This window comes from Cavia porcellus, unplaced genomic scaffold (genome assembly GCF_034190915.1).
Source record: "Cavia porcellus strain 051 isolate PalLab524CR breed Dunkin Hartley unplaced genomic scaffold, mCavPor4.1 scaffold_31, whole genome shotgun sequence".
Lineage (NCBI taxonomy): Eukaryota > Metazoa > Chordata > Mammalia > Rodentia > Caviidae > Cavia > Cavia porcellus.
In genome coordinates, this window is record NW_026947514.1 from 2348894 (window position 1) to 2375774 (window position 26881).

Here is a 26881-nt window from a genome sequence, read left to right on the forward strand (position 1 = left end):
AAGCACACAAGAGAGGGCTGAGACAGAACCAGCAGGGACAGCCAGGGAGCCCCTCCTGGAGAGCGGAGGAGCTTAGAGCTTGGCAGGCTTCTGCTCTGCAGGGCAGGGGTGGGCGGGGGGGGGGGGGGACGGGGAGGGCAAAGCAGTGAGGGTCCTGCGGCGCGGGAAGGCATGGGAGGGCGCGGGAAGGTTCGGGAAGCTCTGAAACAGAGCCGAAGCTCCCTTGGACCTTCAGAGTTACTCATTTGATGTTACCAGGCGTTCACAGAAGAGCCACAGATCTCAGCCACACTCGCTCAACTCCAAAAGGAGAAATCGCTTATTTGTTTAGCTTTATGTAATTTACTAAACACATTTAAGTAAGTAGATAATGTTAATCAGTTATCACTGCACTTCACTTACGAGCTGAAAATTCTGCCAAGTTTGTTTCAAACAATGTTTACCAATAGTGTACCTCAATCACTTCTTTGAATTAGCATTAATAAGACCACCACAGCCAGACTTGGTGCACATCTGTCATTCCAGCTACCTGGAGGCTGAGGCAGGAGATCACTGTCTCAAATAGGGGCAGGGTGCGAGGGAAGGAGCTCAGTGGTAGTGCACTTGCCTAGCACATACAAGGTCCTGGGATCAATTCCCATTACTGAAAGAAAAATACAACCACATCTTGTATTTCTGTTTTGTAGTACTAGGGAGTGAACTCAGGCAAAACTGAGCTATATGCCCAACTTTGTTTCTTTTGTTTTGCTTTGGTCTGTTTTTGGAGACAGGATCTCACTGAGTGGCCCAGGCTAGCCTCCAATTTGACATCTTCCTGCTTCAGCCTCTCAAAGAGCAGAAATTAAAAGCAGGTGCCACTACTCCCTGGGTCTTGCTATGCAATGCAGGCTGGCCTTGAATCTGTGGGGCTCCTTCTGCCATCCTCTATCTGCCTGTATTACAGATGTGCATCACCACCTCCTGCACATCTTACTACATTTTGTTCTTCAAAGTACACAAGAGGTGACCCTCTGGTCTGTACTACTCAGAGCTCTGCACAAAATAGCTACAGATTATTTTCCATAAGATATAAGGGATTTTTCAATGGGCTTGAGTTCTGGGAGTGAAACTCAGGGTTCCAGGGTCTTATCCTCAACATCAGAGCAAAGAGCTGGGTGTGTGGGACACACACCTGTAATCCCAGCTGCTCAGGAGTCAGGAAGGACTGAGCACAAGAGCAGCCTGGGCAACTCAGTGATACACTGCCTCAAAATAAAACGAGGTATAGCTCAATAGCGAAGAGTTTGCCTAGCATATGTGAGGTCCTGGGTTCAGTTCCCAGCACAGCAAAGCAGGAAGAAGCCTTTGAAATTTACCTCACCTCACTAAAAATCTCAGCAGTGATGAAGAGATACCAAATGTAAAAAAAGTAAATCTCCAATGTACAAAATACGGAGGATTTTAAAAAATAAAGTTGGAAGGCTTTAGTACAGACCCCTAAATTAAATTTCTATAAAAGAAAACCATTGTGAGCAAAACTGAAAGACAACTGACAAAATGTCCACAATTTAGATCACTTTTCTAAAAAAAGCTCTTAACGAATCAATAAAAAAAAAAAAGACCAAAATCCTAGTAGAAAAATAGGTACAGGACTTGACAACTCACAGAAAGCATAAATTTGGCTTTCAACTATGAAATAAAGCTTAAATCCTTGCATAAGAAACACAAAACAAGTCCAGAGACACACCATTTTTCGTCTGTCCAATTGCCAAAGATTAAACAGTACCCTGTGCCAGCAGTAGAAACCCGTATGACCTACGGAAGGCACTTGGACTATGCCTGTCCGAGTGACAGTGCACAGGTGACCTAGTAATCCACACAGGGTCACTTATTCTTCAGCTACACCAGCAGCCCAAGAAATGACGTACAAGGTTATTTAAAGCAACACAGTTTGTAAGAGCCAAATACTGGCAACAACTTCGGTGGCCATCAAAAGGGGAATTATGTGAAATTCACACAATGGGATATTGTGCTGTCATTAAATAAAGAAGCCTTTTGCTCATTGAGGGAAAAATAATCTCCAAAGTATATTTATAAAACAAAACAAAGACAAGGTGCAAAAAAGTGCCTCTGCACTTGGTTAAAGATAGAATGCACCTGCGACTTTATGCACTGTCTCTGGAAACCTGCCCGAGAATTTCACACCGGCCTCTTCTGAGGCAGGGAACCTGGCAGCTGCGGCCAGGTCTTAACACTTCTCCTGTGCATGTGCTTCACATTGGGAACCATGAGTGAATTTATCACCGATTTAAAAAATGAAACAGGCCCAAGAGGAGTTATAATCCCTACATCCTAAATGAGACTTTCTAAGTCCCTTAGATGCACCAGCTGCCACTTACTGAACTCCACAGTATCTGCCAGGCACTATTTCAGACTCTGGGGGGGGGGGTCTCAGCAATGAGGACAGACATGTCCCTCCTCCTATGAAGTGCAAGGAAAGGCACACCCAGAACACAGGACTCAAATACACGCCAGAGAGGAAGGACTGTGAAGAAAAACCAGTCAAGAAAAGTGAATGCTGGGACTGAGGGAAAATGGTGACCCAGTTGCTTTCTGGGGAGAAGGGACAGAGTCACACTTAGGCAGAGGATGGCAAAAATCAGATCCTCTAGAGGGAGAGACCAGGCCAGGGGGCAACGCTGTGGCATGCGTGCTGTGGCAGACTCTGAAAGATTCGCTGTCACTGGACCAGGCTCTGAAGGCAGGTGGGTGCCTGCACCTTCTCTCCACAGGATGGAGGAGATAGGACAGGCGGCGACTCCAGGTGAGGAAAACGACCTCTAAGAATTCCTGGTGAGAAGTTTCAGCTTCTCAGGAGTTAAAAATAAGCAAGGGAGTTAGAAACTGATAGGGAAGGGAGAGGGTTTAATAAGGTTACAAGGGCTAATTCATGCAGTCCTAGTCAGCAAGGTTATTGATTCTGTTTTTCAAGCTAAATGCAACAAGTAGCCTGGGAACGACAATCAGATTCAGACTCACCTTTGTTTTTGATACTAGGGATGGAACCCAGGGCCTTCACAATGAGCCACCTCCCCAACTTTTATTATTTCCTATTTTCAAGCGGCGTCTCCTTAAATCACTAAGTTGCCCAGAGCTTGAATTTGCAGACTTCTTGCCTAAGCCTCCCAGACTATTAGGATTGCAGGCAGAGCCAACACACGCATCCTAGGTTCACCATGTCTCAAGATCATTCATTCTGATTGCTGTACAGAGATGAGACTCAAGGGAGCAGGAGTGCCCCAGGAGACCTGGCAAAGGTGTACCTGCTAGGTGAAATGAATGAGGGCAGTGAAAATGGAAGTAGATGCATTCAAGGTTCTCGCTGGAGATACAATCAACAGCAACCAGTGAGAAAAGTGGATAGAGGCAAGAGAATGTTTCTGGAGAAAGAAGTCTCACAAGGCCAGAGAAACAGAACACACTGAAGAGGGCCAGGTGCAGCACACACAGCTGTGACGCCAGCACTCAGGCAGGCTCAGCCAGGGGTCTGCAAGCCAGCCCCCTCCACCTCCAATTTACAGCAACTCCACCTAACAAAATGAAAAGGGATGAGGATGCAGCTCAGCGGGAGAGCGCCCTGGGCTCAATTCCCAGCACTGGGTTGGGGGGGGGGGTTTAAGAATGCACTGTAGCTTAATGGTTGTGCACTCCCAGTGCCCTTCCTAAAAAGAGGCACCAGACACATGGAAGCAAAACTACCCAGGTAAGCTGAAAATCAGGGACATAAAGCCATTCTACGCAAACAGAAACCAAATAAAAAAAGAATTTTGCGCAAAGATATAAATCGGTACAATATGCCAGTACAAAGACTTACAATTCTAAATGTATATGAAGCAGAACTGACAAAATAATCGATGAGTTCAGAATCATAGTGAGTTGTTTTAAAAAAATCCAATATTGATAAATAAGGCAGTACAGAAATCAGTAATGATAGAGAATGTGAAGAGCATTACAATTTTGACCAAACACACGCATATGCCATCCTGACTTTAATAAACAAAGGATACATATCTTTTAGAAATCCATGGAATATTTTAACGAAGTCACAAAGAAAGTCTCGTATCCATTTAAATAAGTATAAAAACATCTTCCATGACCATAAATGCTGATAAGTCAATCAATATTTAAGAAGCTAAATATCATAAATAGAAACTAAAAATGCCTACTTACAGCCAGGCTCAATGCTGAGTTTAAGACCTTATCACCCAAACCAAGAACAAAAGTCTACTCAGAAACTAAAGAGTTAAACAGGGAATAAAAATAGAAGTAACAAAATCATCACAGACTTTGTATAGGTATCAGCAACAATCGTTATCACAAATCTAATAGGAGGCTGTTAAATCAGTTCTTAGAGGGAATTCTATAGCCTTGTGCACATTAAAATGCAAGAAGAATCAGGCACAAAGTTGTATGCCTGTAATCCAGTCACTACAAGGGCAGAGGCAGGAGAACCAAAAGCGCATGGCCAGCCTGGCCAGTGAGACTCTGTCTCAAAGGAATTAAAAGAAAAAAAGGAAAAGGAAGCTGGGTCTGGAGGTGCATGCCTGTGAATCCAGCACTCTGGGAAGCAGAGGCAGGGCAATAAATTCAAGACCAGTCTGCACAACTTAGCAAGAGACCCAGTCTCAAAACTTTTTAAAAAAAGGGACAGGAGTTCTGGGGCTATAGCAGAGTGTGAAGGATCTGGATTCAATCCCAGCACTGCAAATACTAGTAATAGTTACTACTGTTATTTTAAAAGCTGGAAATGTAGTTCAGTGGTAGAGTATCTCTGGGTTCAATTTCCAGTACCACCAAAAAAAGGAAAGAGGAAGAAAGGGGGGGTAAGAAAACTTGTGTTTTCAATTTAGTAAGCTAGAAAAAGAACAGACTATCTAGTATATCTAAAGGAAACACAGAATGAAAATAAAGAGAACACACTAACAAAACAGAAAATGAAGGAATGACATTCGTTTCTTTGGGAAAAAAATGTTAAGTAACAAACTGTAAGTCTATCCAGCAAAAAATTCAAACACAAATGAACAGATGCAGCTGCAGCTAGTGATGCAGCAGAACACGTCTCGCACTGTGGCTCGGGGTCACAGGCTGCAGGAGGCCGACAGCCAGAGTCCAAAGTGGAGAAGGTGACGTCCAGGCTGGAGACAGATGGCCCAGGAAGCAGAAGGCACGAGAGGAGCCAGGAAGGAACTGGCAAGGCACTATCGAGGAGAACTGTGACTGAGATAGAGCTCTGCTGGCCACATATGTTAGTTTATGTTTCAATTGTCCTGATTTGTGTTCTCCCAGGAACCACTGGGTTAATTTACTTTTACCTGGGGAAGGGAAGAGACAAGACATAAACAATTTTAGGCACAAAAGAGAAATATAATTCCAGATATAGCAGAGACTCTGGAGTGAGCAAAGGAGTTAGAACTGAGTCATTAAGGAAAGGCAACAGTCAAAAACTAGCCAAAGGGCAGATGTGGTGGGCACTGGCCTGGAGTTCCAGCTACCAGGGGGCTGAGATGGGAGAATCCCAAATTAAGGCCAGTCTGGATAACTCAGCGAGACCTTGTCTCCAAAGCTAGAGGGCATGGGTGGCAACTGGGCATAGGGGAAGGAGCTAGGAGGTAAGATAGACACGGCAGAGAGATGGGCCTGGAAAGTACAGCGTCAGGACTGAAGTGTCCTGACAAGAAGAGTTTCAATAAAAGGTGACCAGTGGTGTCAGGTGCTGTGGCGAGGCCAGGGAAGGTCCGGGCTGTACAGTGTCTGATGGCTGTGAGCAACCAGTGTCCTGGAGAATCAGCATGGTGGAAGCCAAGGCTGTACTGCAGGGAAGGAAAACTGTTTCGTATCTGAATTTAGATTGGAGTTGGGGGTGACAAGACCGTGAGTGCTTCTAGGGGAAGAGAATGCCAGAGGGGGCTGGGGAACCCCAGGGTGGCCACGAAACTAAGCAGTGCAGGTGCTTGATGGTCATGTGGTGGATATGAAACCACTCAAGACAAGGGCAGGAGCCAGGGCAAGAGGGAAGGCTAGGGCGCTGGCACCAATGTGTGCCAGGCGGTGGGGACGTGGAAGCAGGGTGCCGTCACTGGTCAGACGGAGACGGCGCATGCATGGAGGGAGGCAGACACTGCACACAGCCCTGTCTAAGGCTGCTTGTGTGGCGTGGCAAGCAGCTCTCTGCAAGGCCTCTCCAGCTCACCCGTGTTCTCTGACTGCACACACCAATGGGCGCCATGAGGACGCCCACCACTGTTTAATAAGCTGGCCTCATCCTGCCCTCAGTCCTGCTATCCCAGGAGTTATCCCAGAATCTGCAGGAAAGACAGCAATGCACACAGTCAGGCAATTCTGTAATTAGCAGAAAAGAAGCAGTAAGGGTCAGCAGCAGAGCTGCTTCCTCCTGGACGGAAGTGAGGAAATTTCGCTCTGAGACTCCAGGAAGGAACACATAGACTCCAAGCGAAGTCAGCGCAGCACATGGAAGACTCTACACACAGCTTCCTCTTGTGGCTGGTCCAGAGGATTCTACCAGCACAAGAGTCAAGGCTGTGACTAATTTCTAAAAGCCTCTCGACCAAGACAGAAGGGGTTGGCAAGCCTATCTCTGTGAACTCCAGGAACTGACACAGACCACAGCTGACATTACCCAATTTATTCAAGTGAGTCCTCGGAGAGCTATAATTTTGACCAATTCATTCATCTGAAAACAAACTGTGATAGATATGGATAAATAAGATATGGTTTTACCCCTTCAGATTCAGTCTAGAAGGAAAGGCAGATTCAAACAAAAAATGACCACAGTGTACAGAGAGGCGGGGGAATACCCACAGTTAACGACAGCAGCACTGGAAGGACAGGCTCAGGGCTGTGCCTGTTTCGAGGAGCCCATGCCTGCCCTGCACTCACCTCCTCATCTAGGCTGTTCCTAGGAAGGATGGGGGGGGGCACCTGCCCGCTACTTGGGCACGGTCAAGTTCGTGCTCTCCCATCCACCTACACACTGGTCTCTGTGGCATTCAGGGGACAGATAATCCAACCCCCTTGGTGTGGGTTACCCTTGGCTACTGGCATGGCCCACACTCCAGCTAGGGGCAGGAGTCAGGAAGGGTTTCTCAGGAGCTTCGACAACACACTTTTCTAATACTCCAGAGAGCTGTTCCTGCTCCTACTGGATCCTGGCTCTTGCCTGGTCCAGAGGGCCCACAATGTGAAGCCTAATATCTGTGCCACCGTTTGGCCACCTACACCTGGCTGACAGACTGCAAAGCAGAACCGAGAGAATCAGCAAGACAGAGCCCACCATCCAAAGGGATTTTCAGCAACAGAAACCGAAGTATAACCTTTAAAAATTAAATTGCTTTGAACACGTTTCCTGTTACTTGCAAACTAAAACATTTGGAACATTATAAAATACTCAGGGCATGCTAAACCCACAAGTGAATCACAGCCCAGCAGCACTTTGCTGCACATTCAGATGTCTTCATTAAACTTAGTTCCCAAATATTAAAATGGAAATGTTTCCCTTATCTAAACCTTGAAGACTGGCAACTGGTTAAGCTGGCTAACTGAGACTCAAAATCTATGAAAATTTATAAAAGGAAATGTACAAATTTGCAGATTTAAACACACACAAAAAATGAAAACTCCTCATGGCAAAACCAAACAACACACTGCCCAAGGAAAGTTAGAAAACAAATGGCAAACTAGGAAAAAAAATACGCAATTTCTATCACAGACAAAACGATAATCTTCCAATATAGAAGCAGTTTCCCTTAAGATACACCTCAATCTGACAGAAAGGCAGGAGTGTGGACAAGAAATGTGAAGCAGTTCACAGAAACACAGCTCACTCAAATATACAGAAAGATGCCTACCCTCGCGCATCACAGGAAAAGTAAAACAATTCACTAATAGTTGGATACATTGGCACACAGCTATAATCCCCTACCCTGGGAGGCTGAGGCAAGAGGATCAAAATACTCCAGCCCAGCCTGTACAATTTATCAGTGTAGTGAAACCTGTCTCAAATGAAAGTGTTAAAGGCTAGGGAGGTAGTCAGTGTGAAGGTCCTGGGTTCTATCCCCAGAACCACAAAAATTAATAACATAAATTACAAATTTCCCTAATTCCTCACACGTCATATCAAATGCACAAATCTGACAATTCTAGATAATGTACAGAAGAACAAGCAACTCTCAGGCACATCTGAGTAAAACTAGCACAACGCTATAGCAGGTGTCTTAGTTCCATTTGTCACTGCTGGGACAGAATGCCAGACACTCGAAGTTAAAGGGGGAAGGGTTTATTTAGCTCACAGTTTGTAGAGGTTTTAGTCCCTAATCGGCTGGTTCCAAGGCAGGGTGGATGCAGGCAGGCACTGCAGAAACCGCTCAAGGCATGCAAAAGGGAGCCACAAGGAAAGACCACAGCTCCTTCCGTTCCTTATATCTCATCTGGGCCACTCGGGGCTGACAGCACTCACATCCCTAACCCTGGTGCTCTTGAGCCCAGCACTGTACTCCGTCTTAAAAAAATCAAATAAAATAAGAGATTAACAATCAAGATTCATGTATTTTTCAAGAGGCTGAGGCAGAAGGACTGAATTTCAGGCCACATAAACAGTGTGTACCAAGACCCTGTCTGAGAAAAAAACAAGGCACAGGGTAGAAAGCACCTGGAAGACAGCATGGCGAAGCCCTCTCATGAACAGGAAAAAACAAAGTACAGAACAGCCTCTCCACTGCACCTCACCTCCTTCCAACCTCTGCTCAGGTGCTCTATGGGTTTACAACGGAACTGCAAATTGAAAGCTAAATGATCACCTGTACCAAGAAGCCAGGAACTGAGAGAGAGAGCAGGATGGACATGCTCTGTATTTCAGAGCTGGGCCAAGCATATAGCTCAGAGGCAAAGAACCTGTCTGGCAAGCATAAGGCCCATGTCTAATTTCTGGTACACACACACACACACACACACACTAAAAGAAAAGAAAAGTATCAATCTAAGCCATGTGTAATGGCACATGCCTGTAATCCCAGCTCTCAGGAGGCTAAGGCAGGAGACTGTCATGAGTTCGAGGATAGCCTGGGCTACAAAGTGAGTTCAAGGCCAACCTGAACTCCATAGTGAGACTCTGTCTCAAAAAAAATTAAAATAAATAAGTTAATTAATTAGTTAAAAAATATATTTCAGAGCCATTGAAGTATTTTACAGAATTAAAAGTTTAAAAATACTAGGGCCAATCTTGAAGTCCTCAACTACATTATGGTAATAGTTTTACAACTTGGAAATGTCCCTAAAAATCATAGACCTGTATCCCTCAGCTAGACGGCAAGGAGCAGCCATGATTGGACTGGACTAAGGGAACCGAGGCAGTCCTGGGACCAAGGTATCAGTGCAGCCGGGCCCCACTGCATGGAGGCTGGACAGGAGCTCTACCATGGCACTGCGGAGACACTGGCAGGGCAGCAGGGCCGCGGGTGACAGCCCCAGAGAGCACACTGGGGTTGGGAAGGCCTCCCAGTGTTTAACTCGGGGCACAGGTTTGCAAGGACAGAAAAGCCAGTGCAGGTAAGGAGATGAAGACGGCAGGTGGGGCAGGGGCCTCAGAGGCTTGGACAGCTCTTCCTCATACAGCCCGCAGTGCGGAGGCGGGCTGGCAGGCCCTGAGGGGAGGCAGTCAGAGATGCCGTTTTCTTCTCACTGCTCTTTTTTTTTTTTTTTTGAAGACAGGGTCTCACTCTGTAGTTGAAGGTGGCCGAGAACTTAATATAGCCCAGGCTGGCAGAGAACTTATGGCAATTCTCCGGTTCAGCTTTTAACTACAACTTTTTTTCTCCTCCTTCCTTTTCTTCTAACTGCCTAATGTGCTCAGAGGAAGATAAAGGACATTAATTATGAATGAGGGCAGGAAAGGAGCTTGCAGAGGGTTATAAGAGGGTGGAGAGTCAGTAGCACACAACCTTGTGTAGATCACGGTCCCAAACAGCAAAGGCCCGTGGGCAGGGTGACTTATTCTCCAGCCACAGCCACAGCGGCCATGTGAGCCAGGTACCAGGAGATAGAGAGGACGACCAGGGCTAAGATGAGTATGTGTACAAGCTGGGCTCAGGAGCAGCCATCACACTGCACTGGGAGAGATGTCGGGAAGTGAGCACTGAGCAAGCAGGAGCTAAAAACAACAGAGATGGAGAGCAGTACCTGGGCCCTGAGAAGGGCGGGGTACAATCTGACGTCTGGGTCCCAGAAGGGGAATGACACGCTAATGGAGTGTACTGCTCCGCAGGAAGGACGGAGAGTAAGAAAATGCACTGCTGGAAAACCTTTTCAAAAATCACACCAAAATTCTACAAGAAGCAAGGATAGAGCCAACTTGTAAATGATTACCACTAAGGGAACTTGGCGTGGTAGTGCCATCTGTGATCCTAATAGGCAGGAAGCCAAGGCAGAAGGGTCACATGAGTTTGAGGCTTGCCTGGGCTGCAAGGTAAGAGCCTATCTCAATAAATAAATAAATAAAGCATCTACCACTACAAAACATAGCTCACCCTTCCTCCCCAAGCACTGCAAAGCTTCAGCCTCACAGTACAGCTCAACTCCCACATCCCTAGGTCTTGGGTTTCTAGTTCTCTTGGTTTGAAATCCTGTCTTCCTTCAGCCAAAAACCCATCAGTCTTCAATTTAAGTATCTCCTCATTTTGTTTGGAGACAGGTCTTGCTATGCAGCCCAGGGTGGCCTCTAACTCACGATCCTCCTGCCTCAGCATCCTGAGTGCTGGGTTCATAGGCGTGCACTGCCATGCTGGCTCAAATATCACCTTGTTAAAGCCTCTCTAAATTCCCACTGCAGCTGAGACAAAGCCACATTACACTTTGCCAGATGGAGCGCGAGAGTTTATCCTAGAGAGCAGTTTCTGTATGCCTCGCTCCAGGTGGGGCAGCAAGAACAAAGGCAGCACCAGGAACAAAAAAAAAAGCAGGCACCTAGAAGGCTACAAGTCAACATCCGAGCGCAGAGCACGGCAAGAGAGCATGGAGGGCCAGGGATTTAGCTCAGTGGTATAAGCCCTTGCCTGGCAAGTGCAAGGTCATGAGTAGGATCCCAGTACCAAAAAAAAAAAAAAAGAGCATGGAGATCCTGGTGGAGCAGAAGTTTCACATAACCGGACACGAAACGCCAGCAGCTAGCTCCTTACAGGTAATCACACTCATGACACTGAAGAAGGGCAGCCAAGACTTTTCCAAATCAGGGTGCATGGTCTACTCCAATCGTTCTTAAAAACCTAAGTTACATAAGAAATCTCTACTGAAGTACAATTACACCACATCAAACAAGCACAGATATCCACATGTTTCATTACTACTGAACAAGATCCAGGGGCAGATCCACTGACTACTATAACTTGAAAGTAGTGATGAGCGTAAACGATGCCTGAAATAGAAGCCTGGATTACGGCATGCTCTGAACACGCCGGGGTGGCCCCTGGTGGCCACACCCTCTCCCACTGCGGGGACTGGCTCTCTACCTCTCTCAGTCAGGGACCCCTGCATCCCAGTAAAAGTCAGAGAAACGCAGGATATGAAATGGCTTTCTTCTGTGTGGACACAGCCCTAAATCCTGTTCAGGCTTAGCAAAGAGCCCTGAGGAGTAACTGCAGTCTGCATGTGTCCCATGGGTTGGTGTATCTCACGGTCGTCCTATCCCCACCCCACCCGACTTGGCTCTTCCCGCAAACTCTGACAGGGCTATGAGTCTGGCTGTTCTGCTTTCCCAGCTCCTCTCCACCTCCTCTTGAGTCACAGTCCACAGAGAACGAGAGTCTGCCTTAGTCACCTCCCCTGTCGCGGGGACCCAATATCCAGCACCTGCAACTTAAAGCAGGCGAGGTGTATTTGGGCTCATGTTTTAGAACTTTCAGTCCCGCTCAGCTGGCTTAAACACCAAACTGTACAGTGGGAAGAGCCTGGCGGAGGAAACTGCTCACCTCAGGGCACACAGGAAGCTAAGAGCCTGGGCAGGCGTGAAGAGGGAGACACCCCTTCTGGGTCATGCCTCTCCCAGCCAAATGCACTCCTAACAGCCCGCCATCGGTAAAGCCCAGCCCACTGTACTTCCAGACACAGGAGACTCCAGAGGTGAAGCCGGAGCTAAACCCGAACAGTCAGTTCAGCCCTCTGGTGCATGCTCCCATAAGCGAAAAAAAAGGTCTACACTCACAGGTGACCTCGTCATTTTTAAAGAGGTTTTACACAAGTATCTAACTTAATCCTAAACAAACAGTAAGTAGACAACAATATGGCACATGCTTATAATCTCAGCTCCTTTCAGGCTGAGACAGGAGAATTCCAAGTTTGCAGCCAGCTTCGGGAACTCAGTGAGGCACTAACTCAAAATAGAAAGGGCTGTGAGTGTAGACCAGTGGTGGACTGCTTGCCTGACACACACAAGGCCCTGGGTTCAATCCCCTGTACCATCAAGAGAAAAACAAGCAGGATAAAAAATAAGCAAGACAGAGGCTGGGGATTTAGCTCAGTGGCATAAGTGCTTGCCTTGGAAGCGTGCACTTGCGTTGCTTTCAATCCCCGGTACCAAAAAAAAAAAGAAAACAAGTTGGGGCTGGGGATTTAGCTCAGCAGCATAAGCGCCTGCCTTGCAGGCAGGCAGTCGTGAGTTCGATCCCTGGTACCGATAAAAACGAAAAAGACAAAAAAAAAAAAAAGTTAAAATAATAAGCAGGATAGATGCTCTCATCACTATGGAGAGGAGGAGGAAGAAGAAGGAAGAAGAAAAAGGAAGAGGAAAAAAATAATCTAATCTCAGGCCCCTAGACACGAACCAACACAATCAACAGCTCTGACCATCAGACGAAAGGCAAAATAGGCATTGCTGGAAGAATCTAACATTTAAGAAGGCTCCAAGTATTAGCTGGTCTATTAAAATTCTTAGAACTAGCATGATGGCACACTCTGGGAAGCTGAGGCAGGAGGATCACAAGTTTGAGCCCAGTCTGTGCAACTTAGTGACCAAGTAAGACCATGGCTGAAATTACAAAATAAGGAGAGTTGGAGGTATGGCTCTGAATGAAACCCATAGGCTTAATCCCTAGTGCCAAAAAAATGTTAAATAAAAAACCACCATGGCAGCACTGGGTTAAGACAGAGCACAAGCTCTACAGCCAGGTTACGCCCCTCAGGAACTGTGTCCTAACTCTACCAACAGCACCTGTACCTTCAAGTCAGCTTCTGTAAAGTAAGGAAATGACTGCCTGCCCTAACCTGTAGAGCTCCACGAAGACGATGTGTGCTGAAGCTGTGTATACTGTGAACTGTCCTCACCAGTAACGCAAACGGCAGACAAAACACAGCGTGACACTCATTCTTTCAGCCAACTAGCTGTCTATGTTAGCGCTGCTAAACCGAAGATACAATGACGCCTGACACAGAAAAGGCCTTGTGCTCAAGCAGTCCATATTCCATTAGGACACAGGACAAACCAATGCCAGACCCAAGGAGACCTGAAAACTACCAATGTACACCTGGAATCCCAGTACCCAGGAGGCCGAGACGGGATACCCAAGAGCTTGAAGCCGTGGGCTGGGGATTTAGGTCAGTGACACAAGTGCCTGCCTGGCAAGCATGAGGTTGTGAGTTTGATTCCCAGCACCAAAAAAAAGTCTGAAGCCAGCCTGGGCTACAGAGAAGCTCAAGACTAGATGAGATTAATTACATAGTAAGCTCAAACCACAGAGAAAGAGAAAGACAGATGGTCAGAGACAGACAGACAGACAGAGACAGAGAGACAGACAGACAGGACAAGTGTTGCTGAGAAAGCTGCCTCGATGCTCCTCCCATGAGGACAGAGCGAAGCTCCCTTCTCCCTCTGACACCTCCGGTACCTCTCCACGTCTGAAAGGACGGCACATGCCATTACCTGTCTTCCACGAAACAACAGACTGCTCCCCAGCCCACACCCTCCCTTACTCTGGAAGGACACCAGCGTCCCCCACCAACCAGGCCCTACTGCCTCAAGCACAGTGCTCATGTTTCACTTGGCACGGGGGCCTAATCAGAGGCCTTGGGGTCAACACCAGGCCCCCGCTGAGCAGCTAAGTAAGTGGAAACCTCTGTCAACAAAAACCCTCCCCGCTGGGTGTGGTAGTACATGCTCTCGGGAGGCTGAGGCAGGAATACCTGAACTGTAGCCTGTAGCTCTACAGGTTAGGGCAGGCAGTCCTTTCCTTACTTTACCGAAATGGACTTGAAGGTACGGGCGCTATTGGCAGACCCTATCTCAAACAAAAAAAACCCCACCCCCATCCAAAGGACTGCTTTGAGGAGCACAAAATGAAAAGACTGAGATGCCAACCTCCATGCGTTACGCTGGGTGCGGTGGTGCACACCTGTGATTCCAGCTACTCACAAGGCTGAGGCAAGAGGACTGAGCGTTCAAGACCAGCCAGAGCACCCGAACCTGTCTCAAAAAGAATGGGGCCTGGGGGCTGGAAATGTAGCTCAGCTACATTCCCTGAGTTTAATCCCAGGCTGGGCACCGATCCCCTTGCCAGCCACACAGGGCAGGCAATGCCCAGCTGGCTTTGCAGGAGCTGCTGGCACCCTGCTCTACCTGTCCCTCTCACCCTGAGAGCAGACACTTAAGGACAGTGGCTGTCCCAGCTGTCCTCAGGTGCACAGGTCCAGTAAATGCTGGCTGAATGAGCAAGCTATTCTTCTCGCCCCTGGCCTGGACCCCCCTGCCAGCAGAGACCCTTTCTCAGCAACACTGTCCGGCTGCCACTTGTCACTGAAGGATGTGTGGAGACCAAATCTCCTTGGTACGAGGACAACCCTCTCAAGGTCACGCCAGTGATTCCCACAATCCGCTACACTGCTCTTCACACAAAACCCCTACAGTACTTAGTAAATGAAATATTCAGACCAAACAGAGCCTCTTCAGGAGATCAAAGCAAAGACTGCAAGTGCTTGGACAAGCTTTGTGATCGTAGGAAAAAAGCAATAGCGAGTCAAAAAAAGGAAAAACAGCTTCCAAGTAGAAGGGCGCTCGCCCAGGAGTGGCCGAGGGGTGTCAAAATACTCCTTCCTGCAGGACAGCTTGCACTTGTGTTTGCTCTTCCTGGTTCTGCAGACTGAACACAGTCCTTGCACATGCTGGACAACCACTCTGCCACTAAGCTACACCTCGATCCCTTGTAAATTGTTTTTATTTTTGAGACAGGGTCTCACTAAATTGGCCAGCCTGGCCTTACAGTGGGTCATTCTGACTCAGACTCCCAAGTAGCTGGGGTTACAACTGCCTATCAAGTCCTAGCTATTCTTACTTTTTAAAGACTCAAAACTGCACAAGCCAGGTATAGTAGCACATTCCTGTAATCCCAATACTCAGAAGGCTGAGGTGGGAGAATGGCCTCAAGTTTGAGGCCAGCCTGGGCTACAGTCATTTCAAGGCTAGTCTAAAGTACACAGTGAGACCCTGTCTCAACAAATAAAAAACTGCACAAATTTCTTCCTCATGAATGAAAGTAAAATCTATAGATTCAAGCACATTTCCTATAGTCACCAAATAAAGTGTAACAAACTGGGCATGTTTTCAGTATAATACACTTATTTTTTAAAAATCCTTAACCACTAAACAAAGTATTAATTTACAAACTAATCAGCAGAAAAATTTTTTAGTTAAAAACAATGCGGAAGGGGCTGGGGATTTAGCTCAGCGGCATAAGCACCTGCCTTGCAAGCAGGCAGTCGAGAGTTCGATCCCTGGTACCAATAAACAGGAAAAAGACAAAAAGAAAAAAAAAAAATGCTGAAAGTTAAGAGCAACTGTGAACTAAAGCTCAATCAGAAATAACCATAAAGCATTTCTGAAATTAGAAATATAAGGCTACAATTTTAAAAATTTACAACAATATAACCTGGACACAGCATTTTAGGGCAAATCACCTATTTGAAACCTGACCCCAAATTCTTCTGCTAGGTAGAGAAATACTTCTTTATCTTTATTCCTTAAATCAACTTAACACTTAATACTTAAGCCACACGTGGAACACACTTTCTACTTTTACATTACAATCATTAATACAAAAATACAAACTATAACGACAAGAAGTGTGTCCTTTTTTTAACATTAGATTTTTATTGATACATTCTAGATATACATAATGCTCTTTGTTTTTTGTTTTGAGACAAGAGTCTACCTATGTAGCTCATGCTGGCCTTGAACTCACAGTGATCCTCCTGCCTCAGCTTCCTTCTGAGTGCTAGAATTATACGTATCACCATACCTGGCAAGGAAGTGTGTCTTAACCCACCCTCAAGTCATCCAAAATAGACAGTAAGTGTCTTGTACATTATAAATCCTCAATACACAGTTGTTGAATGACTTTTTAAACGCAACACATATTTGTTATGGTTTGCGCCTGGAAGTCCCCCAAAGCCTCATGCAGTCATGAAGGCACTTTTCGGAGGCAGGCTTCTAGTTTGTGATTAATCCATAGTCCAATGCTGGGTTAATGGGTGTGACTGCTATATCCTCCTTAGGGCAGGTAGTCTATATGTAACACAGGGCGGGAAAACGTCTTCTCTTGAACTCCTCTCTTTTGCTCTTGCTGCTTTTGTAGTCTTCTGTGGTCATGAACTCTTAACCTCTGCCATGCCACCCTGCCTTGGAGCCAGTGAATATGGACAGAAACCTCCACAAACTGTAATAAAATTTCTCCTTACTTAATTTTGGGCATCACGTATGTTGTCTTGGCAATGAGAGAAAAGTAACCAAGACAACACCTTACACTCCACTATAAAAAAAAAAGATGCCAAATGCTCAGAAGACAAGGCAACTCGTCACTGATATTCTCAATTTATTGGTTTGGTTTGGTTGTGGTACCAGGAATTGAACCCAGGGACTCTAAGCACACACTCTACCACTGAGCTACATTCTGTCGTCTTTGTTTCTTATTTTAAGACAGGGTCTCACCAAATTGCCCAGGCCAGGCTAGACTTCTGATCCTCCTGATTCAGCCTCCCAAGTAGTCAAGTATAGCGACTCTCCTGAATAGCCAATCAGGACCAATTTCATATTCTTATACAAACTAACTTAGTGAAAAACAAAATTACTCCCATAGGCTAGGTGTGGCGGCTCACACTTGCAATCTCAGTTACTTGGGAAGCTAAGGGAGGACAATCACAAATTCAAGGCAGGCCTGGACTACATAGCAAGTAAAAATTTAAAAAAAAAAAAAAAAAAAAAAAAAGAAAAGGACTCGAGGGCCAGAGATATAGCTCAGTAGTGTGAGTGCCAGCCTGGCAAGTTCAAGGTCCTGAGTCTGAACCCCAGTACAAAAAAAAAAGAAAAGAAAAAAGACATGAAAGCCCTGTTCCCATTCCCAGTATCACCAAAAAATAATTTTTCTTCTTTAACCATATACTCAAATCATTCAATGACAAAGTCTATTGTTTTTGCTTTGTTTTTAGTCTAAAAAAAAAACTTTTCACTATGAAAAATTTCAAACATAAGCAATAGCAGAAAGAATAAAATTAGGGTGAGCCTTGCGATCTTGCTGGTATTGACACAATGGAGCCCTGTCTCCACCCCTCAGCTTCAACAGCTACCAGCCCAGCAGTTTCTTCTCTCTTAGACCTTAGTGTGAAGAAACGCTTGCTCGCCCTTCCTACCGACCAAAATACCATTGAAATCTCTAGGTTAACTCAGCTCTAATAAATAAGAAAAGTTCCTGAGAGCAAAGGCTTTGTCTACACCCAGCTCTAATAAATAAGAAAAATTCCTGAGAGCAAAGGCTTTGTCTATACCCAGCATCTAGAACAGTACCAGCTAGTGCTTGCTTAAAGGTGACAATTCATGGCCATCTTACGGGCTTAACTGACATTTTCTGGATGCATCTTTCCAATGCTTGTATTCACCCACAAAGTCTTTCAAAATCTCACCACCAACCTCTGCAAGGGCAAGAGAAGGAAAGTAGAGAATCAAAGCATTTCTTGCCCAGTGCAGTGGGGCACACCATAATACTTGGGAGACTGAGACAAGAGGGTCACAAGTTCACATCTAGCACAATCCTGTTGCCAAGTAAAATAAAAAGGCATAGGCATGCGGCAGCTCATCATTCCCTGAGTTCGAGCCCAGTACAAGACACCCATTCTCTATGATGAACACTATCATTATGTGCATCTAAGAAATTTTTAGCAACACACACAAATCCTCAATGCAGCCAAAAAAACAAACATAACTTCCATTTTAAGTGACAATGAAGATGCTTTCCTGTTAGAATGTAAGATTCCAAAGTCAAATAAGTAAATCTTACCAATATTTCACAAGTCAGTAAGTTAGCTCTTAATGGAAAAGAAACAAGTTCCCAGGCATTCAGCAATCCTACATGTGCCCTACAACATTAAGTACAAGACTCTCAAAGTCAGTTTGACATAAAAAGTTTTAGATTTCTAAGCCTCTTTCTAAATTATAAATGGTGATCAGTGAGGTGTGAAAATTACAAACAGAAAGAAGGGTGTGAACATGACCTTTTCTGAAGCAATTGTCCATCTAAAACCAATCTGTGGGAAAAAACTTTAAAAGGCATCTACTTTGGACATGGTGGTACATTCCTGGAATTTCAGAACTCGGGGAAGCTGAGGCAGGAAGGTCACAATTGCAAGCCCAGCCTAAGCAACTTGTCAAGGCCCTATCTCGTCCAAAAAACAAGTTAAAAAGGCCATGATGTAGCTCAATGCAAAAGCCCTGGATTCAACCCCTAGTTCTTCCCCACCACATAAAGATACCTTGTTCATCCAGCTGTGTCACCAACAGGTGGTCTTCCAGTTTTTGACTAAGAGAGAACATTTGTCTAGGAGAATGCTCTCTCCTGAGTCCATTTTCTCTCCTGAGTTCATTTTCCTCTGGTATATGGTTCTAAAAACATCCTAGAAGCCGCAGACTGATTCTTCTTGTGGCCCCAACGTTCTCTCAGCATGGTTGGCATGGAGTTTTCCACTGCCAAGTCCTCCCAACGAGTCAAGCATAATGGTGCACGCCTATAAGCCCAGCTACAGAGGACATCTGAGGCCGGCATGAGCTAGACCAGCAAGCTTTGTCTCAAAAAGTGGAAAGGCTATGATGTAGCCAGGTGGGAGCTCACACCTGTAAACCCAGGACTCAGGAGGCTGAGGCAAGAGGATCACTGTGAGTTTGAGGCCAGCCTGGGCTCCAAAGTGAGCTCTAAGGCCAGCCTGAACTGCATAGTGAGGCCATGTCTCAAAAAGAAAAAAAAGGGGGGGGGGGCTGAGACACAGCTTCTTGGTAGAGCACCTGGGTTGCACCGTGGCACCATAAAAAATCAGTGTCTCCGATTTGTTTTCCCAGGCATCCTGCCCTCCCTATAGTCAAACTCAAAGCAGGCAATGCATTCAAGACATGAAGACACACCCAACAAAAAGATGAGGACATAACTGAGCACAGGAGCATACAACTTCTGGAGATGAAGGGCTGGGGATTTAGCTCAGTGGCTTAAGTGCCTGCCTAGCAGCACAAGGTAGCGAGTTTGATCCCTTTGAAAAAAAAGGCCCAAACAACTTTTGGAGATGAAAAGTCCTCGGTACCACTTATTAACCTCGCCACCAGGCATAGGAACATAGAGGGGAGTGGGAAGGTTGACTATGTTCAGGAGTCAGAGACCAGCCTAGGCAATACAGTGCACCCATAGACAAAAACCTGCGTACTTTCCACCCACCGTGGGAATGTCTCAGTAACATCTCTGAGTAGTACATTTGTGGTCTGGGATCCTAAATGGGGCAGAGGTGGTGGGGAGGAAGGTTCTTTGGTTTGAATGTTAAGTAATTCTGACTACAAGTTCCAAAGCTGTCAAGACACGAACCTCGCAGGTAATGAACATGGTCTGTCAGACATAGATTGTAAGTAATCTTTGCTACCTGGTTACTTTCCATTACTTCACTGACTCTTGCCACATAATTTCCCAGTTTTAAGAAAGCCGTATTTGTTACCTTCAATGGCACTTTTAAATGTTTTCAAAAAACGTGTGCTACATGCCAGGGGTGTGGTGGCACATGCCTGTAATTTCAGCACTCGGGAGGCTGAAGCAAAAGGATCATCATAGGTTCAAGGCCAGCCTGGGCTAGATGGTGAGATCCTGTCTCAAAAAAAAAAAGTACAAGCTGGGTGTGGTGGCACACACCTGTCATCCCAGCACTCGGGAGGCTGAGGCAAGAGGACCGTTGCAAGTTCCAGACCAGCCTGGGCTAAAGTAAGCTCAAGACTAGCCTGAACTGTATAGTGAGACCCTGTCTCAAAAAGACAAAAGACTAAAGACCAAAAAAAAACCCAGAGCTGGCACACACTTGTAATCCTATTACTTACGAGCTGAAGCATGAGGATTATTGTGCATTTGAGGCCAGCCTGAGCTACTTGGCAAGTTCAAGACCAACCTGAACTACATACTGAGACTGTCTCAACAAGCAAAACAAACATAACAACATCAGCTCCTTCCAAAGAGAGATATATGCTACACATAAATACCTGTTACTTTTTGACCTGAAATTGAATTTTTTTTGGCTTCTTAAATATCTTTTTAAAGAACAGCATAGGTGGACACAACTTAAGTCCTGACTCCACTAGAGACTGCAGTGGGCTCTGGGAAGATGTGGGCCAAAAGGAGGCTCCAACCCCATTCTCCAGTCACTTTGCTTACCAAAAAAACCGACTGCCCTAGAGAGAGACAAACTAAGAGAAGTGTATCAAAAAGATGACTCCCCTAAAGAAATACAAACTGAGAGAAGTTCGTGGAAGACAAAGGGTATACAGGAAGCTAAAGGAGTGGGCACACTGATCCAGCCTGGAGCTGCGCAGAGGCCTCACTGAGAGCGGATAGCTAAGCTGAGGTCTGAGCCGAGGTCATTCACTCCAGGAAAGCAGAGCACTGGTTCAGCAGGCAACCACCCTTTTTTGAAGGTAACAAGCCACGCTATGGAAATGACGGAAGGCTAACAGCTGGCAGACCCAGGGTGGGGTGGGAGGTGTGGTCTGCCTCAGCTCCAAACAGTTCCCAATCACCAGGACTGGTAATGGCTGTGTGACCGAAGCCAAGCCAGGCTTTGTTGAGATTAGTTGGTATTAATGTTCAAATTATTTTTGGTTAAGCCAAATAAATTCACAAACAACACCTCACACAAGGGACCCTACTTGAACGGCCACCATGAAAAGCTGCTTTCATCTTCGTCACGGTGCACAAGATTCCATGCAAGCTGCTGTGGTCAAATGCTGGGGAAGTTCTGGTACTCCAACCAGAAGGCAGAATAAGCACCTGCCTTTTTTAAATTTTCCAGACTCAGGAACAATGCAGGGCCTTCACACTGAGCTACATCCCCAACTTTCTTTTTTTTTTTTTTTTTTTTGAGATACGGTTTCACTACATTGTTACGTTTTCTAAACTAGGCTGAAACTCATACTATTCCTGCTTCAGACTCTGGAGTGCTGGGATTACAGGCCTGGCCACCAGGCCCAGAGGACTCAGTATCTGCAGACGGAGATGTAGCTGTGCTTCATCTTCCTCACGATGAGAAAACCCTGTGGCGGGTCTGCCTTTCCTGGTGTGGGTGATGCCCCACACACCAGGCGGAACTCTTAGAACTTTCAGTGATAACAAACGGCCTCTGCAGCACTCGGATGGTGGGTTCCTTGGCACTGGCACGTCCTGTCCTCCAAGGCCCCTGGGTGATCCGGTCACCAACCTCTCACTTGTGTTAGAAGGGCCAAGGCCACACTCCTCATTGTCACTGGCACACCACCTCCCATTCCCATGGGAAAGACCATTCTACACACACTTCAGGTGAATCTAAATTGTGTCCAGATTAGCACTTTTAAATGACCTGGATAATTGTTTTAAAATGATATCCCTTTAAAAAAGAATGAGGTGCTGGGGATTTAGCTCAGCGGCATAAATGCCTGCCTTGCAAGCAAGCAGTCGTAGGTTCGATCCCCAGTACCGATAAAAAGGAAAAAGACAAAAAAATAAGAAAAACAAAAACAAATCAACCCAATCAAAAACAGTCAGAAAAGACTTCTATCTACTAACTCCCCAAATTTTAGGGTTTTTTTTTTTTTTTTTTTGTCTTTTTTCCTTTTTATCGGTACCAGGGATTGAACTCACGACTGCCCTGCTTGCAAGGCAGGCGCTTATGCCACTGAGCTAAATCCCCAGCCCAATAGTTACTAGATTTAAAAGTTGGTACAAAATTAGGCATGGTGGCACATGTCTGTAATCCCAGCATCAGGAGGCTGAGGCAGGAGGATCACCACTAGTTCAAGGCCTGCCTGGGCTATGAAGTGAGTACAAGGCCAGCCTAAACTGCGTGGTGAAACCCTGTCTCAAAAAGAAAAAAAAAAAAAAAGAAAAATTGATACAAAATGCAAATATATCTATAAAATATTACCCCATAAAAATGAATTTTACCAAAAAAAAGGTAAAGGGGTCAAATTATGCAGGTAAAGGCAATCTACATAGCTTAGATTTGTCTTGTTTTTGTTATGTTTTGCTTTGTGGGTACTGGGAATTGAACTCAGGATCTTGTGTTTGCTAGGAAGGCACTGTGCAGCTGAGCTATATCCGGGGCCCCTTTTGACACAGTTTTGAAACAAGCTCTATTAGTTTTACTCAATGAACAGTGTCTTGCTAAATAAAAGAGAACATCCAAGTGAGTGCCCTGAGTTTTGCTGTTTTTGTTTTGTTTGTTTTTGAGGCAGTCTCTCACTATATGTTCAGAGTAGCCTTGGACTCACCATATAGCTCAGAGTGGACTGGAACTCAGCAATCTCCTGCCTCAACCTCTAGAGTGCTGGGATCACAGGTGTGTGTCACCACACCCAGCAAGTGATCTTTTTTTAATGAAGCAAACCAGGACAACCAGATTCAAATGAGGTTTGCCACAAGAATACTTCAGAAGTGTGCTTCATGCATCTGTGCAGCAGTCTGGAAGGCTGATGCAGGATAACTCCAAATTCAAGTCCAACCTAGGCAACCTAGCAACTTAGTGAGACCCTATCTCAAAAAAAAAAAAAAAAAATTTTTTTTTTCCAATGAAAGGGCCCTGCACCAAAAAAGAAAGAAAAGAAATAATGTTTCAAGGTTAGAGGTGCAGTTGCTAGTAAAGCACTAGCCTACCATTAAAAGGGCCTGGGTTCAATGTTCAGCACCATAAATGAGGCAGGGTCTTGTTGCCCAAGCTAACATCAAACTCATAACAATCCTCCTCCCTCAGCCTCTAGAATACAGGACTGCACCACTACACCCAGCAAAAAAAAAAAAAAAAAAAAAAAAAATTTAAAGTAATGTTTGCTGTAGTCATTGCTACTGGTAGTGAATTTAGCTTTTAACCACATTATGGTTTATATAAATATAAATCTTAAAACTTATTTCTAGAAGAAAAAGCCTGATATTTTTGGTCCTCCTCTAATGATGGCATCTTTCCATTTAACAATTACTTTTAATTTTGGCAGGGGTAGGGTGAGGTGAGGTAGAGGTGGTGGTACTGTGGACTGAATCAGGGACTTTAGCATGCTAAGTAAGCATGATACCACTGAGCTACATCCCCAACCTTTTTTACTGTTTATTTTGAGACAGGGTCTTGCTAAGTTGCCCAAACTGGCCTTGAACTTGGGAATCCTCCTGCTTCAGCCTCCAGTGGCTGGCATGCACCACTGCACCTAGCATGTTTGTTTTAGATATATTTTACATCTCCTGAGTGCTTCAGAGCTTTAAAATCCATTGCTATTATGTTGTTAATCACATGTGTACTGCAATATTCCCTTTTTAAAGATGTGCAAATTGTAGTTAAATAACTTATCCAAGGTCACCCAACAAGTCAGTGACACGCTTGGGAGCAGCACTAAAATTACAGCTCCCAACTACTGTGCCTTCCCAATTCCAAAAAGAGAGGAAAAGTCAAGCGACTTGAGAAACTTTTAACAATATGCCCTAAGTATAAGCACAGTGTACTTATTCTAATAAACGCAAACAAGGATTCACCTTGAATGAAACAGTTCCAATACTGTAGATACTTTTGTTACAAGTAGAAATTCTGTACTTCATTTGGACATATGACATCCTAGGGGATGCTCACTCTTCAATATGTAGTTTATTTTCACACTAAGCATTTATAAATTAACCTATCACCTTATCCAGTCCTGAGATGCTAATTTCCTGTTTCCTAAGAGTCAGGTCAAAGATCATCATCTCAAAAGTCGGCAGTTCTCACAACACAGTAACATCGCCAATGAAAGAAAAGCTCTAATAAATTACTACTTTTAAAGATATTTTAAAACATGATTACATGCTTCACAGAATTACTGTTAGGTCCCCCGCCTCGCCAAGAAGAAGGGCTCTTTTAAAGCAGTTCTTAAGGCATATCCCTCCCTCTTTGGGATACAGCCTGACTTGTCAGACAAGATTCACCTGGGCACGCTCACACAGAGCCCCTCGAATCAGTTCAGTCGATTGGAAACATTACTTCCACTCCCCACCCCTAGTACTCAGCCCTCGCGGGCTGCAAGGGAAAGAAGGACTCTCTTTCTAGTCTTTCGGCAGAAGGTTCCCTCCGCGGAGACAATGACAGCCATCCCTCCCGCGGAGGATTTTGGAAACACAAAGTGCCAACCCCAGAAGGAGCGGCTCTGAGAAGTGTCAGTGCGGCAGCAGGTGGAGTGCCCCTGCGTGCCGGGCAGGTCCTTTCTGACCTAGTCTTGGTCCTCCGCCTCCCAGCCCCGGGTCTGCCTTACAGACCTTTGCGAGCCACCTCGCACCCTAATCTCCAGCCCAGGGCGAGATTCCCACCCGCCCAGGAGCCGAGGCAATGGGAGCAGACAAGCCGGCCACGCCACCTCTTCCGGGGACCTGCAGGCCCGCTCCCTGGCCGTGTCACAGCCTGCCGGACCCTGCCCGGAGACAGGGAGCCGGCTCCCTCGGGGCATCCCGGCCGGAACCCGGCACGCCACAGCCCCCGCCCCCCAACCTCCACCCTTCTCCTCCAGAACCCCCTTCCTCAAGAGTACCCCAGTGGAGTTGCCGGCCCACTCAAAAGTACGAGCGACGGCCACCCCCACTGGTCACCCTGGGGCCGCTGTCACCGCCCTGCTCCCAGCCTCTGCCCGCGCCGCTGGCGGGCCCCGGTGACGCCCGGGTCGGTACCTTGCGGACCCCCTTGTAGATATAGAAGTAGAGCTCCCGGCCCACATTGAAGCAGAGGCGGTCGCCGTTGCCAGACTGGTCGTTGAGGTTTACGAAGGAGACGCGGACAGGGTTGGATCCCTGCGAGTTGAAGGGCACCCGGTTGGGCCGGCTGTACTCCGAATGCTGCAGCTGCTTGTACAGACCTTCCCGGGTGGTGAATTGGGTCTTAATCTCGTTCATCTCCTTCCCTCCTCCCTCCGTCGCCATCTTGGAAAGCAGCGTTCATCCTGCCCTAAGTGCCCGGATCACGCCCACCGCGCAGGCGCCGTCTCAGGCGCTCGCTCTACCCCCGCCCCTTCCTCCTTGCCCCGCCCACCCTCGAGCCAGCCCCGGGAAGGCGGGCCGAGGGGAAGGGGCGGGCTTGTTTACGGCTGGACTGCGCACGCGTACTCACCTGGCGCGCTGCACGAGGCGGGCGTCCTCAAATTGCTTGCCCGGGCGACGAGGACCGTGCTGTGGCGGGAGCCGGCGTCGTTTCCGGCTGCGCTGCGGACCGGAGGGCAGTTGAGAGAGAACCGAGCGAGCTGGTGTAGACCCAGGCGGCCTCCTCAGCGATGCCCAGAGCGGCCCTGAGATTTCCTGAGAAGCGAGCCGCGCACCCCTGGGGTCCGCGCTGTGGCCAGCTGGCCGGAGCCTCCCTCACTTCCTGAAGTCTGTGTCCAAGAAGGTATCGCGGGACTGCGCTTTTTAAGGTGGAGAGAACGAGACTGCAAGAGTCCAGTTTACAGTGTCTGATATAATCTGACATTCCCTAAAAGGCAGAGATGAGAGCTCTTGAAATACCAGGACAGGTTCTGATAGCAATCCGAATCTCCTATAACTTATTTTGCATCAAAAATATATATTTATATTTATAGCGGTCATATTGGTGAAAGCGGTATCCTGAACGATTCAATAAGTAGTTCAACTGTTTTTCCTGGTTATGGAGAGGGAAGGAAGATAGTACTTTTTGGGGAAAGGACCCCTTATCAAGCAAATGCTAAAAGAAAAAAATTTGTATTGGCTCTGGGCCTCGCATTCTGAGTCTTATCCCCTATCAATTCCTTGTGTGTGTGTGTGTGAGTGGTGATACTGGAGATTGAACCCAGGGCCTTCGCATTGAACTGCCACATCGTAGCACTGTTTGTCGCCGTTGTTGGTGTTGGTTTTGGGTTTGGTTTGGTTTGGTTTTTTGAGTCAGAATCCCGGTTATCCAGGCTAGGGTGGAACTTGGAGGCCTACCTCAGCCTCCTAGAGAGTGCTTGGGATTATAAATGTGCCTCACTACACCCAGAAATTCAACACTTTTATTATCATTCCATAATAATGGGCTCTGTATGTTAGCCACAGCTTTTAAATAATTTCAACTTGTGGTACCTTTCTCTTGTTTATTCCCCCCATACTCAAGGATTCAATAAATAAAACCTAAATTGAGCCTAACCTGATTTTCAGTTTCACACCAGTTTTTTCTTTCTAAATGTGTTAGTGCTATTTAAAACTTGAGCAGGATATGGCAGCACACACTTGTAGTCAATCCCAACACTTGGAAGGCTGAGGTGGGAGGGCCACTATAGGTTTGAGGTCAGCCTATGCTACATAATTCCAAGTTAAGCAGC

At 46.3% G+C, this 26881-nt stretch overlaps 1 protein-coding gene across 14 annotated transcripts in view; it reads right to left on the bottom strand.

Annotated features, from left to right (window-relative positions):
* Wdr20 (WD repeat domain 20) overlaps window positions 1-26651 on the bottom strand; it is a 59158-nt gene extending 32507 nt beyond the window's left edge. For 3 of the 14 annotated variants that reach the window (XR_010044885.1, XM_063241136.1, XM_063241143.1), the window contains exon 1: window positions 25245-25551. Coding sequence is in view for 8 of the 14 variants with exons in the window: in XM_063241136.1 (XP_063097206.1) it covers window positions 25245-25493 (249 nt within the window). In the remaining 6 variants the exon portion in view is untranslated. Of the gene's footprint in view, window positions 1-25244; window positions 25559-25680 lie in introns of those variants that run through there. The other 11 variants (XR_010044884.1, XM_063241142.1, XR_010044887.1 and 8 more) reach the window with 8 other exon arrangements.
* Window positions 26652-26881: the final 230 nt, after the last annotated feature.